The sequence below is a fragment of the Cetorhinus maximus genome, chromosome 24, assembly GCF_964194155.1.
Source record: "Cetorhinus maximus chromosome 24, sCetMax3.hap1.1, whole genome shotgun sequence".
Classification (NCBI taxonomy): Eukaryota; Metazoa; Chordata; class Chondrichthyes; order Lamniformes; family Cetorhinidae; genus Cetorhinus; species Cetorhinus maximus.
In genome coordinates, this window is record NC_135902.1 from 47,050,309 (window position 1) to 47,066,181 (window position 15,873).

A 15,873-nucleotide genomic window follows, 5' to 3' on the forward strand; every position below is an offset into this window, starting at 1 on the left:
GGGACAAAGAGATCTCAGCGTACAAATACATCAATCACTGAAGGTTGTGCCACAGGTTAGCAAGGTCATAAAATCATCAAACCAAGGATTAGGCGTTATTTGTAGAGGGATAGAATTGAAACCTAGTGAAGTTATGCTAAATCTGTATTGAATCTTGGTTAGACCACCTGTAGAGTACTGCGTACAGTTCTGTTCACCATATTATGAAAAGGATATAGAGACACCTGGAGCGGGTGCAGAAAAGATTCACAAGGATACCAGAAATGTGTGGGTATACATATCAGGGAAGGATTGACAGGTTGGGTCTCTTTTCTCTTGAAAAAATAAGGCTGAGAGGAGACCTATTAGAGATATTTAAAACTATGAAAGGTTTTGATAGAGTGGATACAGAGAGAATGTTTCCTCTTGTGGGGAACAGCATAACTAGAACCATCAATATATGATAGTCAGCAAGAGATCTAATGTGGAAATCAGAAGGAACTTCTTTACCAAAAGAGTGTTGAAAATGTGGAACTCTCTACCATAGGGAGTAGTTGAAGCAAATAGTAAAAATGCATTTAAGGGGAAGCTAGACCAGCATTTGAGGGAAAAGGGAATGGTGGGTTACAATGTTAGAGATGGATGAGGAAAGATAGAAGGAAATTTGAGTGCAGCATAAATGCCAGCATGGATTGATTGGTTGTGGGCCCACTAGCCTATTCTGTGACATATATTCTATGTATTCCAATCTAGCAAGTTAATCCATTGTATTGACAGGGACATTTTCACAACTGTAGAAGTGAAATAGGAGGCTTCAAGTTTTGGAACACAATATACGCTGCTTGTCACACTCCACCCTGCATAAAACACACTATCAGTGTATTGAGTATAACACATAATTTAACTTCTTTCTTTGCTTTATGATGGCCATCTGTATCTGTTTCCATCCCATTGATGATGTTGGCCATGAACAAAGTGCTCTTCGAGGCTATGCTTGTTAGCACATTTTTCATACAAAGACTAGTTTTAAATGTTTTGTTTACTTTAGCTGGTTAGCTTTGGGTTTCTTGACTGTCTAGAAGGGCAAAGCCAAATTGTCCCACCTAGAAACCTAAGCATTAGTTATGCCAAACTATAATTACACTTGACATCATCTCTTTAAGAATTCCCTATTGAACCACTGCAAACAAAATAAAAACAACTAAGCTGATGAGCATAAACTGTGGTCACCAACTTTAGGTTAGGCCACTCAGAGCAAAGGCATTGTTCATCTTATATACATTTTGTCCACTACTTCACATTCTATTGGTAAGACAATACTATTGTTGATTTTTTAAAAACCTTGCTTCTAAAATTTGAAGGTAATTATGGAAAATACTGGAAATACTCAGCAGGTCAGACAGCATCTGTGGAGAGACAACAGTGTAAGCGTTTCAGATTGAATACCTTTTGTTAGAACATGAAAGGTCAACAACCTGAAACGTTAACTCTGGTTAACATTTTTTTGCTTTAGTTTCAGATTTCCAGCATCTGCAGTATTTTGTTTTTGTCTGAAAATAATCACACCCATTTCTAATTTGATACTTTCCTCTGTTTTGGTCATTAAACATTTTAGGCTTTAATGATGTGCAAGCACAAAATGGCCAAATAATAGGCAGTGGTAGATTTGATGATGCATCTTTTTTTTTAACCTCACTGTCTTCGTTCAGTAAAGTGGAGATTTAACAAGCTCTTAAAAGATTTTTTATTTTTTGCCTACTCAAATTCATCAGAGACTCTCACTTCTGCCGCGTCTGAAAAGGATATCTGTTTATATGCAGTGAATCAAAGTGGACCAAAAAAATGTTTTAAAGCGGCAGGACAAGTTGAAAAGGCTGTTTAAAAAAAGCATACAGAACACGACTTTATAAGTAGAGGCACAGCATGTAAACACAAAGAAATTGCGCTCAACATTTATAAAATAATGATTAGTCCTCAGCTAGACTATTATGTCCAATTCTGGGCAACATACTTTAGGAAGCATGTCAAGGCCTTGTAGAGAATGCAAAGAGAATTGACCTAAAATGGTATCTGGATGAGGGACTTCATTTATGCGAAGAAGATGGGGAACCTGGAGTTATTCTCCTTTGAGCAGAGAACATTAAGGGAAGATTTAATGGAGATCACAGAATCTTTACAGTGCAGAAGGAGGCCATTCAGCCCATCAAGTCTGCACAGGCTCGCTGAAGGAGCAATCTACCTAATCCCACTCCCCTGCCTTATCCCCATAATCTTGCACATTCTTTCTTTTCAGATAGCAATTCAATTCCCTTTTGAATACCTCGATCGAACCTGCCTTCACCACCCTTTCTGGAAGTTTGTTCCAGACTCTAACCACCCTCTGGGTGAAATGACTTTTCCTCACACTTCTACTCCTTTTGCCCATTATTTTGAATCTGTCCCCTCTAGTTCTTGATGTACACTTGAGAGGGAGCAGTTTCTCACTATTCCCTAAGTCTCCTCTCAGCCTTCTTTTCTCCAAGGAAAACAGACCTAACCTCTCCAATCTATCCTCATAGCTACAGTTGTTTATCCCTGGAATCATTCTTGTGAATCTCCTCTGTACTCTCCAATGCCTTCACATCCTTCCTCAAGTACGGTGCCCAGAACTGGACGCAGTACTCCAGATGAAGCCTAGCTAGTGTCTTATCCAAGTTTAACATGACCTCCTTACTCTTGTACTCAATGCCTCTATTAATAAAACATAGGTTACCATATGCTTTACATGAGGTATTTTGATTAAATACATTAGGAGAAACTGCTTCTACTTGTAGGAGGGTCTGTAACCAGAGGAGACAGATTTAAGGTAATTGGCAAAAGAACCAGAGGGGAGATGAAAAGTTTTTCTTTTACACAGCAAATTGTTATGATTTGGAACACACTGCCCGAGAGGATGGTGGAAGCAGATTTAGATGTAACTTTCAAAAGGGAATTGAATAGATACTTGGAGAAAAATTTGCAGGGCTGCAGGGAAAGGGCAAGAGTGACAGGGACTAACTGGATAGCTCTTTCAATGAACTAACTCTTACATGATGGGCTGAATGGCCTCATGTGCTGTATGTATTAATGTACTTAATGTTTTGTTCCTTTGGTACAACATTGCACTACTGATCAGTGATTTAAGTAGCATAATGTATATAAGCCGATCACTTAGCATTCACTACCAATGTTCTAGACTTATTTAAATATTTATATGAACACCCATCTATTAAAGAATTGAACTAATTCTTTATAGTTGTCCTAACTATAGCTGTTTATTTTGGTCATAGTACAAATAATTTTACTGCTAGCAGAAAAATGTAATATAGCTTTATGAGTATGTTGTTTTTAATACAATCTTTAATAATAAAATACAGTAGTGCACAAATAGTTTTTATTTAGTATTGGGTTATTTCCAGGTTAGGAAATCTGTGAAATTGTAGCAGCATAAAGATTTTGATTTAAAGGTACTGTAGGCGTATTCAATTAGTTACGCTCTTTTTAAAATTATTACATTTGAAAATTTAAAAAAAGCAAACTAACATAAGAACATAGGAAATAGGAGCAACAATAGCTCATAAGGCCCTTTGAGCCTGCTCTGCCATTCAATAAGAGCACAAGATATTCACTTTCCTGCCTATCCCCATATATCGTGATTCTTTTAGTGTGCAAAAATTTAATCAATCTCAGTCTTGCATTCACTCAACAACCGAACATTCCTAGTCCATGTGGTAGAGAATTCCAAAGATTCACAATCCTCGAAGTGAACTCTTCGTCTTGGTCCTAATTGGCCGACCCTTATCTTGACACCACGACCCCTATCTTGAGACTAGGACATCCTTATAAACATAGCCTGACTTAATAATCTAGTAGACACTAACCTACTGAACCCTAAAGCTGATCAGCAATCAACTTAAAGCAACTTTGTGATAAAGATTGTATACTGAAAATAGGTTAATTCAAAACCATCTTTATGTCAATTCTTTGGGCTTTTTTCATTCCTACTTGGAGGAAAATTAAATATTAAAAAGTTTTAATCTTACAGTATAGATGTAAATGTTGCACTTTATTTTGTATTGGGAAATCACATCTGAGACTGGGACACATGAGCAAATGAGCTGCACCCAGTACTGCTGGTACTGCTCTTGATTGCAGGAATAAGATGTCCTTGACAACAAATGTGGGGGGACTATCATCCGATTTTCTCTTCTTCACTGTAGGGAAGCATTTTTATTTGGCTGGTACAATGAAGGTATGACTAAAGTTGGGCAACTCCGAGCTTTGGAGGGACCATATTACTGTTCGACAGGGCATCATGGAACGTGAACTGTTTCAGGAATGGTAAAAAGAATGCAACATTTTGCCGCCAATATGCCACTTAAAAATTGTGTTGCTAACCTTTGAGAGTTCCCCCGCCCTTAAAATCCCCCACTTTGACCAAGCTTTTAATTACAACGCTGAATAGCTTTCTCTTTGGCACAGCACCCATTTTTGTCTGATTATGCTTACCTGAAGGGCCTTGGATTTTTTTTACGTTAAATATATTATATAAATATCTGCTGTTATCATTGTAGTAGAAAAGGAAACACAGATGTAGAAATCTGAAGCGAAGAATATTACATTAAATATTGCAGTATATTGAAATGCCAGTATGGGGCGCCAAGGAGCGATATGTTTTTTCCCCCCAGCTCCACTTGGTTGCTATGAGGAGTTGCTGAGCACAGTCCAGGCAATTCTGGCCAGCTCCTAGCAGTTGGCTGACAGCTGCATTTGTTGTCACCTGGGAACAGATTGTCAACCCATCTTGCCATAGCCTGATAAACAAAAGGCAACCATGCATAAAATAGACTGATGCATAAAAGGGAAAAATAAAAGGCCATTAACTGATTTGTAACCATGGCTGTGCTCACTACATGAAATGGTGTGGTCCTTAGCAGGAATTCTGGATGGGCTTCCCTGATCATTGCATGAAATCACATAATGCTTGTCCCTGTGAATGAGCACTTTACGCGACAATTGCCCAGTAAAGATAGGATTTCACCAAGTAAATACCACAGGCTAAGCACCTTACATCTGACAATTCTCCTTGTCCTTGAGTAGAGTTACAGGAACAATTTTCCAGATATGATAAGCAATACTTGCTGCTTGCATACGATATAAATGATCAGTTTGGGACTTAATTGTGTGACTCATTTATTGTTGCAAACTTTCTTTAGTGGCTATTGTGATTCAAGTTTTACATTTTTCAAATGTTTTCTTAATTGGCCTTTGGGTTGAACTTTCTGGTCTACCACACAATCGGGGGATCAGAAGAACCTTGGTGTACATGTCCATAGAACCCTGAAGGCAGCAGCACAGGTAGATAAGGTGGTTAAGGTGGCACATGGGTTACTTGGCTTTATTAGCCAAAGCATAGAATATAAGAGCAGGGAGGTTATGCTGGAGCTGTATAAAACGCTAGTTAGGCCACAGCTGGAGCACTGTGTGCAGTTCTGGTCGCCACACTATAGGAAGGATATAGACTGGAGAGGGTGCAGAGGAGATTCACCAGGATGTTGCCTGGGCTGATGCATTTCAGCTATGAAGAGAGACTGGATAGGCTGGGGTGTTTTCCTTAGAGCAGAGAAGGCTGAGGGGGGGACCTCATAGAGGTATACAAAATTATGAGAGGCATATAGGAAGAAACTTTTCCCCTTAGCGGAGGTGTCAATAACCAGGGGGCATAGATTTAAGGTAAGGGGCAGGAGGTTTAGAGGGCATTTGAGGAAATTTTTTTTCACCCAGGGGGTGGTTGGAATCTGGAACACACTGCCTGAGGGGGTGGTAGAAGCAGGAACCCTCACAACATTGAAGAAGTATTTAGATGAGCACTTGAAATACCATAGCATACAGGGCTACAGGCCATGTGCTGGAAAATGGGATTAGAATAGATAGGTGCTTGATGGCTGACGTGGACAAGGTTGGCCAAAGGGCCTGTTTCTGTGCTGTACAACTCTATGATCACTCCATTGCTTGGATATCATCTTTGTTTTAAACGAAAATATTTCCAATTAAACCAATGCATATATTTAGCTTGTCAGCAATTCACAACATATTGTGAATCAGGACAGAATCAGGAAGATAGATATCTTTCTCAGGGATGCATTTGAAACAGTGGTAGCCTTGTACATGTGGTTATTCTTTACATTTTCCAACCTCGATATTCATTTTTTTTTAAAAAAAGGGAGGTTGTAACAGCAAATTTATTGAAACGGTTTGTTTTTTTTTTAATTTAAAAAAAAGAAAAATACCATCGGAAAACGGTTACAGACATTACAGAATTTTGTCACGAAACGAAACAGGGGAGTCTCCTTCCAGAGGGAGCCATGGGGTAGAGGAGGAGAACCTCTGGGCTCTCATAGCTGCTATTCAGGGAATCAGTTAAAAAAAAAATATATGATAGGACATGAATCGACAGCAGGAGAAGGGGACCTCGCAATGCATTTGCAAAAGCAGCAAACTCTTTAAAACAGGGGAGAGACGTTCGGAGAGCGGTTTTCAAACTGCGGCAGAGGCTCCTCCGGACCATCCAGCATTTTCGCAGTAACTCGACGTGGTGGTGGTGATGGTGATGAGTTTGGAATGACATTTACCCGAAGGAGGCTGGTGGGGTAGTCATCCCTGAGCACCTGAGTAAACCGCTGGTGGAGAGTGACTCACCGTTGCCCACCAGATGAGCCCACACTGGATTAATCTGCAAAATAATTACCCCTTTTTGTTTGCAATGATGATTCCTTCCTAAAAGTCAAGCAAAAGGGGGAGGGGAGGGGGAATGAAAAAAAAAGCCTGCAGGAGCTGCCAATGTTACGTATATTTTGCTGCAGAGTCTGGTACATGCGAAGGGGAAATTTCGAACGTAGTATTAACCTGAGTTGCTGTGGAAACGACTTACGTTTCTTCTTATTTATATCTACTTTTTTTTGTGGAAAAAAAAAATCCCTCTTTGATCTTCCCTGCGAAGTCTCTCTCCGACGAAATCCGCTCGACGGGATCCGGGGAGGGGGAGGGTTGGCCGTGACATCAGCAGTGCGGACGCAACCTAACGGTATGGGAAGGGAGGGGCGGGGCGGGTGTGAAGGCGGAGAGCGGTTAGCCAATGAGAGCGCGGGGTTCCGCGGGCCCAGCCAATGGGCAAGGAGGCCTGGGCGACGAGTCCTCCCAGCTGTCAGGTTCGGTTGTCGCGCTCCCCCACCACCTGGGAGGACCTGCCCAGGTTCCTAGGCGACGGCGGAGGCCGAGTTGGCGGCTGCGTGGTAGAGGAACCCAGGGCTGCTTTTTTTTCTCTCTCACTCCCTCCCTCCCTCCCTCCCTCCTTCCCAGTCTCTTCTCTGCTGCGTGGGTGGATTGGAAATTACTGTCAAGCTGTGAGAAAGTGTGAGAGAGAGAGAAAAAAAAAGTTTCAGGGGGCGAGAGAGGCTTTTTATTCGCGCCGTGGAGTAACTTTTAGATTACATTTTGCAAGTTGCTCGACGCTGACTGACTGACTGAGGAGAGAATCCAGCGACCATGTCTCGCACGGATGAAGTGCATCGTATGACCGAGAATGTCTACAAGGTGAGTGAGTTCGTTGTTGGCAGCAGCTTCCAGAGGGGGGTCACCTTCTTTTCCAACGTTTTAAATGTTGCCTATTGCCTCCTTAAACAATCTAATGCCAAGCCAGCAGCAACTTATAACTTTTTTTTTCTTTTACTTTTCCTTGGACAGTCACAGTGTCCAACCTTTTTCTTTTTTTGTTTTGGAGACTTCCTGATGAGTCTTTTGTGAAACGATTTGGTTTGCTGGCCAAAAAAAAAAAGTGGTCATCCCAGTGATTTTTTGGTCATTATACTACTTTTTTTTTTAAAACGAAGGTCCAGCATTTTCTTTTTAGTCCTTTTTTTGTGAAAAGTTTTGATTTTCTGGCCAAATGTGTCACTGAATTAAGGATTTTCTGTGATGTTCTATTTTTTTTAATGGAGGTCCTTGCAATCCTGATGAGGATTATTGACTGTAATTCAGTCATTGCAGACTTTCTTTTTATTTTAAATAATTGAGTTTTTAGGGATAAGTATCTCCAAGGTACAAGTATCTGTTTTTCCAAGTTTCCAGTTGGCTTTTTTCAAAGCAGGACTCTTACTAATCCTAATTGTGCTACACAGCACAAAGGAAACCTGCCTTATTATGAAATCGTTTTTGTTTTAAAAGTCTAGTGTCGAGCAAGATTAAGTGTGTTTAATTTTTTTTTTATACTTGTCACTTTGGAAGTACAATCTTTAGGTAGAATGCGCTCGAGAAATCGTGGCGTATGAATTTTCATGATATAGGAGTGGGAAATCCTGGACGGGTGGGGGTGGATTCCGGGGCACTAACCTAGGCGTGGAGTCCAGTTGATGTCATGAGATACGAAAGCAAAGCTTGGGCAACTTGCTAATCATCGGAACGGAGATACTGCCTATTAATCCTTACACCCATCTTTATATGTCTTTTAGCCTTTATTGGCATCATCGGGTGATACAATCAATACCTTTAGTGTAGTCTGCTTTCCCCCCATATATAAGGTTCCTTTTGCATTTGTTTTTGTGTGCAGAGTAGTCCACCCCCTTCTAATGATAGTAATAGAGTTTGGATTTTTAATTAGTCTGTAGTCGCTCAAAATCGAAAGAAGTTCACTTACAAGGGATAGACCTGGGGAATCCTAACTCATTTTGAAAACCATGCCCTTGAAGCTTTATGCAATGAGTGTAGGAGTATCCTGCCTTCTCCTTTACAATAGGCTTCAGTCATTTTGCACAATTTGTGCTATGTTTCAGAATGATGCATCTGAATGCAGAATATTTCATATTTATCCTTTTTAAAATAAATATCAGTTTTACTGTGTGAAATGTGAAGAGTTTATTGTTAAGAGTAATGCTGTCTACCTGCAAGCATGATCTTTTGAGTTTGTTTAATTACCAGCAGGCAGGCATTCATTTTTTCCTGAAGATGGTGTATGATCAGGGTTGCTGGAAGGGAATCTTCCAAGTTTGCCAAAAAATAAACTGCTGATGCTGTATTCCCCTCTCCACCCTATTGCATACGTTGTTTCTATTCAAAGTATGTAGTGTGAGAATGCTGCCGTTGCAGCATTTGGATAAGTGGTGTTTACTGCAATCAGAATTGATGATGGTCTGGTTTTCAGACTTCATCCTGTCAGATTGCAGTGGGTGGTTTCTGATTTCATCCAATCTGGGACCTTATTTCACATCCAGCGTAATGCATTCCTTGACTGCAGAACCTGCTTTGGGCTTTCTGATTAACCTCTCATCATAAAATGATGTAGCAATACAGGCATCACAGATGTCAACTATGTAACAGAAACCTGAATTGTCACATTATCAGACTGCTGCCTGATTAACTTGTTAGAGGCAGTTCAAAGTTGTCACCATTTTCATAATGATGAATGAAAGAAAACCTTGGAATTGGACAGTAGAATCTGTGCAGCAATAGCTACAGGCTTAAATTCTACTGTAGGTCCCAGTTTGCAGGAAGAAGCCAGTCGGTGCCCTTATTGCTGTTGTGCAGTGGGTGGGCAGCAGCAAGTGCCACAGCAGCATTGAAATGATGGATGACTAATCATGACTGTGAGCAACAGAAAACTCCTGGTGGTATTCAGGTCTTCTTTCACTGAGGATATTATCATCTCAAGGGCATACCATTTCAAAGGCAGCTTATCTCTTCCTTAAGACATTAATTTAAAGGGAGAAAACTGGAGCATCGAAATGAAGAATTTGCCTCAGATTTACTATTGAAATGCAGAAATTTTGAAATTCACTGAAGGCAATATTTTTATTCTTCTTCCCAGTTTATTGAGTGTGGTGTTTTTTGTTTTTTTACCCACATCACTTTAGATGATATGGGCATCCTAACATACCAGAACTGGCACTGTGCAAATCAGGAGCTGGCATAGGGGGCAACAGTTTTGTGGCTTCTGGTTTGATGATATGTGCTGCAATATCTCTCCTCCATGGAAACACATGCAGAACATGTTTGCCATATTTAATATGAATTTATATATAAGAAATGGCTACCCTATACTTATCTCATCTTCCATGGCCCTGCTTTTAGTAGTGCAGGGAAGGGCAGTATTGCTAGGACCAAATAGAGAGGGGAATGTTTTGCATTAATTGTCTGCTTTATTTTTAGTTTATTAGGATGTATCCTAAGAAGTAAAATGAGTCACCTGGGGGTCAGTGTTGATAAACTAATCTCCATCCTAACACGAGACATTATTTATCAGGGAGTTACTTTTTAAGCGGTTTAGTCCCTTAGAAGATGCAGAATAATATTCTTTCCAATTCTAGAGTCAATTAGGTTAGTTTGCTTTTGATGTGTTGCAAAACAGGGCAATGTTTTGATCGTCGCATGAGCGATAGCTGGGAAATTTTAAGAAGTTTTTGAGTTTAAAAAAAATCCTAACAGCGCTTAAGTATATTGGTTTAAAAGATAGTGCTGCTTTGACAACCCATAGTTCCCCATGAGTTTCTGTTTGGGAGAGGCGGTGGCATTGTCGTTGGACTGGTATTCCAGAGACCCAGGGTAATGCTAAGGGGGCCCAGGTTCGAATCCCACAGCAGATGGTGAAATTTGAATTCAATAAAAATCTGGAATTAAAAGTCTAATGATGTCAATTATTGTAAAAACCCACCTGATTCACTAATAACCTTTAAGGAAGGAAATCTGCTGTCCTTACCTGGTCTGACCTACATGTGACTCCAAACCCACAGCAATATGGTTGACTCTTAAAAATGCCCTCTGAACAAGAGCAATTAGGGATGGGCAATAAATGTTGGCCTATCCAGCGATGCCCACATCTCATGAATGAATAAAACAAAACTCAAAAAAAACAAGGTAAAGAAATGCTTGAGCCAAGCTTTGTATTCATGAGGCTTCATTTGAGTTTACATGTCATTTCGAGGTGGATGAGGGCCAGACATTTTTTTAAAAATAGGGCAGAAAATGCATTCTTTGATATTAATATGACAACAATCTTTATAGAGGAATGGGTCAAATTTCCTACTTAATCAATAGATTTTTCTGAACCAAACAGAAGGGAGTATACCTATCACAGCTGTCAGCTGAAGTCTTTCCATTGTCCCTCTATTACTGCCAGCATATCTTTCAGTTATTTAAAGCCCATTTTTCATTTCTGACCTGATATGATTGTATCTTGAGTTTAATACAGCTTATTGATCAGCAGCAGGGAAGAGTGTGAAGCTAGATTGAATATGGCCTTTAGATGCTGATAAATTGATGTACACACATTACCCTGTAAAGAAAAAATATTCAGTGTTCAGTGAGTCATTAAATCAGCACTTTCCTTCCTAGCAAGGCGGTTAAAGCTCACTGTGAAATAATTGGCTAGGATTCATAGTGGAGCACAGTCAACTTGTGGATGATTCATACTGGATGACTTCAGAAATGTTGAATTGTTTGTTGTAGTTACAGTGTGCTGACTGTTAGTGGGCTTTACCCTCCCATCAAATGATTGTTAAATTTGGAATGCAACGTCCCCATAATCAAATAGATACAAGAGCAGCTATCCACTGCTGACCCATCTGACAACCTGAACACAACCAAATAGTAGGAAGCAGAACCACCAAATCATGTCCTGCCCCAAAGGACAGACTGGTAATCTCCTTCAAAGTCTACTGTAGCCAGCTATCTGAGGTAATGCAGATTGGTATAATTTTAGCTTCCCTCCGGGAAAATATTTCACATACAATCACTATTGCCCTCCACAGTTTGACAGAGATTAGGTGTTTGTTTTGTGGAGAACTGCAAATACAATTTCCCTTCCTGCTGCCCAACAGTCCCATCATAAGTAACTGACCATGCAGTATGATTAATGCTTCGATAGTCAGCTAGTTTAATTAGCAGTAATTTAAATGAAGTTATTAATTAACAAATTTAGATTATAATTATTACACACAATCTGCCTGGAGCTGTGATGCAGCATATTGAAACACTAGCATGAATTACCTTGGAGTGATGATCCAAAGGTCTGATGTAGTGTTTAGCACTGACCTTTCAATCTCAGCCATGGTGTGCTGGACAAATGTTTAGGGAAGCCACCTGCTTCTCTGTGGTAGCACCAGGAAGCAGGCAGGAGTTCTGACAAGAGAAGAAAATTGGATAGGGAAGAGAGTAATAAGCCTTTTATAAGAAGGTAAATGTCTCAGATATGCAACACTATCTCTTTTACACCCTGAAATTAGATGGGTAGATTTCAAACGAATATTTGACATTGAAACTCACTACTTGTTTGCGTACATTCCTTTTCAATAGCCATGCATTGAAAAGGGATTATCTCGATCATTATGAAACAAGATAACTCATTCACTATATATTGGATGCTGGACTGTAATGTGGGTGAAAATTTGAATAAAAACATGAATAATCTGGTTTGAATGTGGTAATTATGACTTTGACAGTTGTTCAAATAATACTTCAAAGTTTGTGGCTATAAAGTTATGTAGTCTATTGTAACTGTGGTTAGGACTCGATATAAAAGACGTACACAACTCAGACAAACAGCGTGACGTTATCAACTTCCGGCCATCACTTTATCAGCCACCACAAGATCATCTTTTACATGAAGGACCTATTTCTGGTTCAAGTCCATGGTTCCGCTATCTGAAACTTCCCCATGCCAAATGTCCTTCTAAAGCTGCTGCAAATTTTGGTAGCACCCATTTGATGAATTCGGATTAATAATAGTTGGGACATAACTAGTATTCCTCATCTGTTGCACAAATTATTGAACTACTGGATTTAACCTGACAGCAATGAGTATAACTAACATCTGTGAAAATACCTCAAAGTTGGAGGAAAAGACTCCAACTAGTTTAAATTGAACCAAAACTGCTGACAAGCCCAGCAAAATTGGTTGACCCACCTGATGACTGTTCTACCAAGGGGGCAGCTACCAATTGTGTGAATACCATCACTCTTTAAAGAACCCTGCGATCAGCAGCAGTCTATGGAACTGTTGCAGGTTGGCTTTTACAAACAGAACCTAATTATTGGTATGACTGTGCTCATCTGAATAATGTCTATCAAAAACCAATTATAGAGAATTGACTCCCTTTTTAAACCAATTGTTCATGTACCAATCACCATTGGACACAGGCTGAACAATAAACTGTATGTGCTCCAGTAATTGTTCTTTATATGCTGTAAAGTTAGATTGATTGTTTTATAACATTAAATGATACTTTGTGTTGTGTATAATTATTTCCCTCTATTGAGAGGAACCACATGATACATAATGACTTATGTAACTCTTCAAACATTTGCCATTGTTAAATAGACCAAGTGTAAGTTTCACATTAAATAGTTGCAGAGATTAACTCCAAAAGTAGTTTTTGTTCTTTGTGTTTCAGGTATGCTCAAACCATAAATATTTATTACTGGTATATGAAAAAAATTTAGAGATGGAAAAATATTGTATAATTGAAAAATACTGACTATGAAAAAAATTCCACCATTTTATTTTTGTAGACCATTATGGACCAATTCAATCCTAGCTTGAGAAACTTCATCGCTATGGGAAAGTCTTATGAAAAGACGCTTTCCAGTAAGTTATTTGTCCGTTTGGATATTAATCATGCTTTATTACTTGATTTTATTTTTAATATCCATTTATATTAATGTCTGCATATGCATTGTCCTTGTTTGTTTTTGCTTGTGTAAGTATGTTTGCTCATCTCCATGCATTCTCCTGTAGCTAGGTGGGTGACCAGATCGCTGACTTCTCCACAGCTTCTGGTGCTAGTGATTATTAACTCAGCCTGTACCTGTGGGGTGAGGCAGAAGTGTCCCATTTCTGCCCAAACTGTTACACTTTGTTTATGCAATGTGTCCTGTCAACAGTCCTACTAAGAACTAATGAAAGTTGGTGCATCATGTAATGGAAGATTTGAATGGTAGTAGCCATTGTTGAGATTTTAACCTTGTAACCACAGTGGATTTAAGCGACTGTCTTAATTACTGTACTACACTACTGGGGTGCTCAAACTGAAATCATGTTGATTAGTTGGCCGTTGCCTGTCAGGTAACTTGCACAATAAAGGATGAAAGTTTCATAAAATGTGTAGCCAGACATTGTGCAGAATATGTGTGAGTTGTAGTGCCTGCAAAAGGGTTATTTTAATAAAACAGGGATAATTTCTGCTTCCTGGAATGTACCTTTGACGTGTTAGTGAAACTGCTTTAGCAGCATGCCAGAGCCAACGAAACTCAATTTTCTGCTCGTTTCAGTGAGCAATAGAGTTTCTGAAAGCATATCTTAGAAAGTTAGAGTGATCCCTTTAGCCGGGCAGAATAGGGAAAAGTTTGGATGGGATCATTTAAAACAATGTGTTCCACTTGATATTTCACCTCTGGATTTGAATGAGTGATGCTGAGTCATATTAAACGGCCTTTTTTTTTTGCCTAGTTAAAATATTTGCATAAGGTTGGGTGGAATTCTTTATATTAAAAAAAATCAGTCGGGGTTGTTCCTTTGTAAGTCTGCAGGTTTCTTCTATGTGCTCATTCTAACAATTACCAGCTTAGTGTATGTGAGTCTTTTCACTTGTGTTAATGTTTCACCAATAATACTTCTTGACTTTTTTAAATTACACTGGAAAGGTAGGTGAAAAATAGGCTGGAGAGAATAAACAGACTATTGCAAATTTGGCGGGTGAAAGTGGGGCTCAAAGCGACCAGTACAACTGGTTTGAGATTAAGTAAATGTCTCCACAATGGCAGTTGTAAAGAGATCATTTGCCAAATGATTTTGTGATCACAATTTAACTCATAATAGATATAAATGCATTTACTGAAAACTTCTCATTGATATTGGTTTCTTTCTCATTTGGTGAGGCTACAACCAAAATTTAGTGAGAGAGAACAGTGCTCTTTTATAATAAAGATTTGCTTCAGAGGCTAGCATTGAGGTGGGTGTTGGATCAATGTAGAATCATGTGTAAATTACGTATCATGTAGAATCATAGAATGATACAGCACACAGGAGCCCATTCGGTCCATCGTGCCTGTGCCGACTCTTTTTTTAAAAAAAACTATTTAATTAGTCCCACTCCCCTGCTCTCTCCATAGCTTTGCAGGTTTATTCACTTCAAGTATTTATTCAATTCCCTTTTGAAAGTTATCATTGAATCTGCTTAAACCATCCTTTCAAGCAGTGCAAACTAGATTTTAACTTGCTGCATAAAACTATTTTCTTATACCCCTCTAGTTCTGTTACCAATTAACTTAAATCTGTGTCCTCTGGTTACTGACCCTTCTGCTGCTGGAAACAGAGGAAATCCTTTGTGCTTTTTGAACACCTCTTATTAAACCTTCCTTTAACCTTCTTTGCTGTAAGGAGCACAGCCCCAGTTTCTCTAGTCCCACCTCATGGCTGAAGTCTTACATCCTTGGTACCACTCTAGTAAATCTCCTTTGCACCCTCACAAGTCTTGCCATACTTCCTAAAGCATGGTGCCCAAAATTGGACAAAACACACCAGTTGGAGCCTAACCAGTGTTTTATAAAGGTTTTATATAACTTCCTTGCTTTTTTACTTTATTCATAAAACAAAGAGCACCTTCAAAGATTTGTGTACATGTAACTCCAGGTCTCTTTGTCCCTGCACCCAGTTTAAAATGGTACCATTTAGTTTATATTACCTCTCCTCATTCTTCCCATCAAAATTATGTGCTACATTTATGAATTGCCAGCAATTTTATATTAGTTCAATGTTGTCATTTTTATTTACATAATAAAAGTGATAGTGGTAGTTGCATAGAAGCAGCATACTCATTAAAATAAACGAGA

General features: G+C 39.2%; 1 protein-coding gene across 2 annotated transcripts in view; it reads left to right on the forward strand.

Annotated features, from left to right (window-relative positions):
• The first annotated feature begins 7,202 nt into the window (after positions 1 to 7,202).
• Positions 7,203 to 15,873, forward strand: part of baiap2a (BAR/IMD domain containing adaptor protein 2a) — an 89,458-nt gene continuing 80,787 nt past the window's right edge. The window contains exons 1-2 of one of the 2 annotated variants that reach the window (XM_078571171.1): positions 7,203 to 7,590; positions 13,555 to 13,630. In XM_078571171.1, coding sequence (XP_078427297.1) covers positions 7,543 to 7,590; positions 13,555 to 13,630 — 124 coding nt within the window. In that variant the 5' untranslated portion in view covers positions 7,203 to 7,542. The remainder of the gene's footprint in view (positions 7,591 to 13,554; positions 13,631 to 15,873) is intronic. The other variant, XM_078571172.1, reaches the window with a different exon arrangement.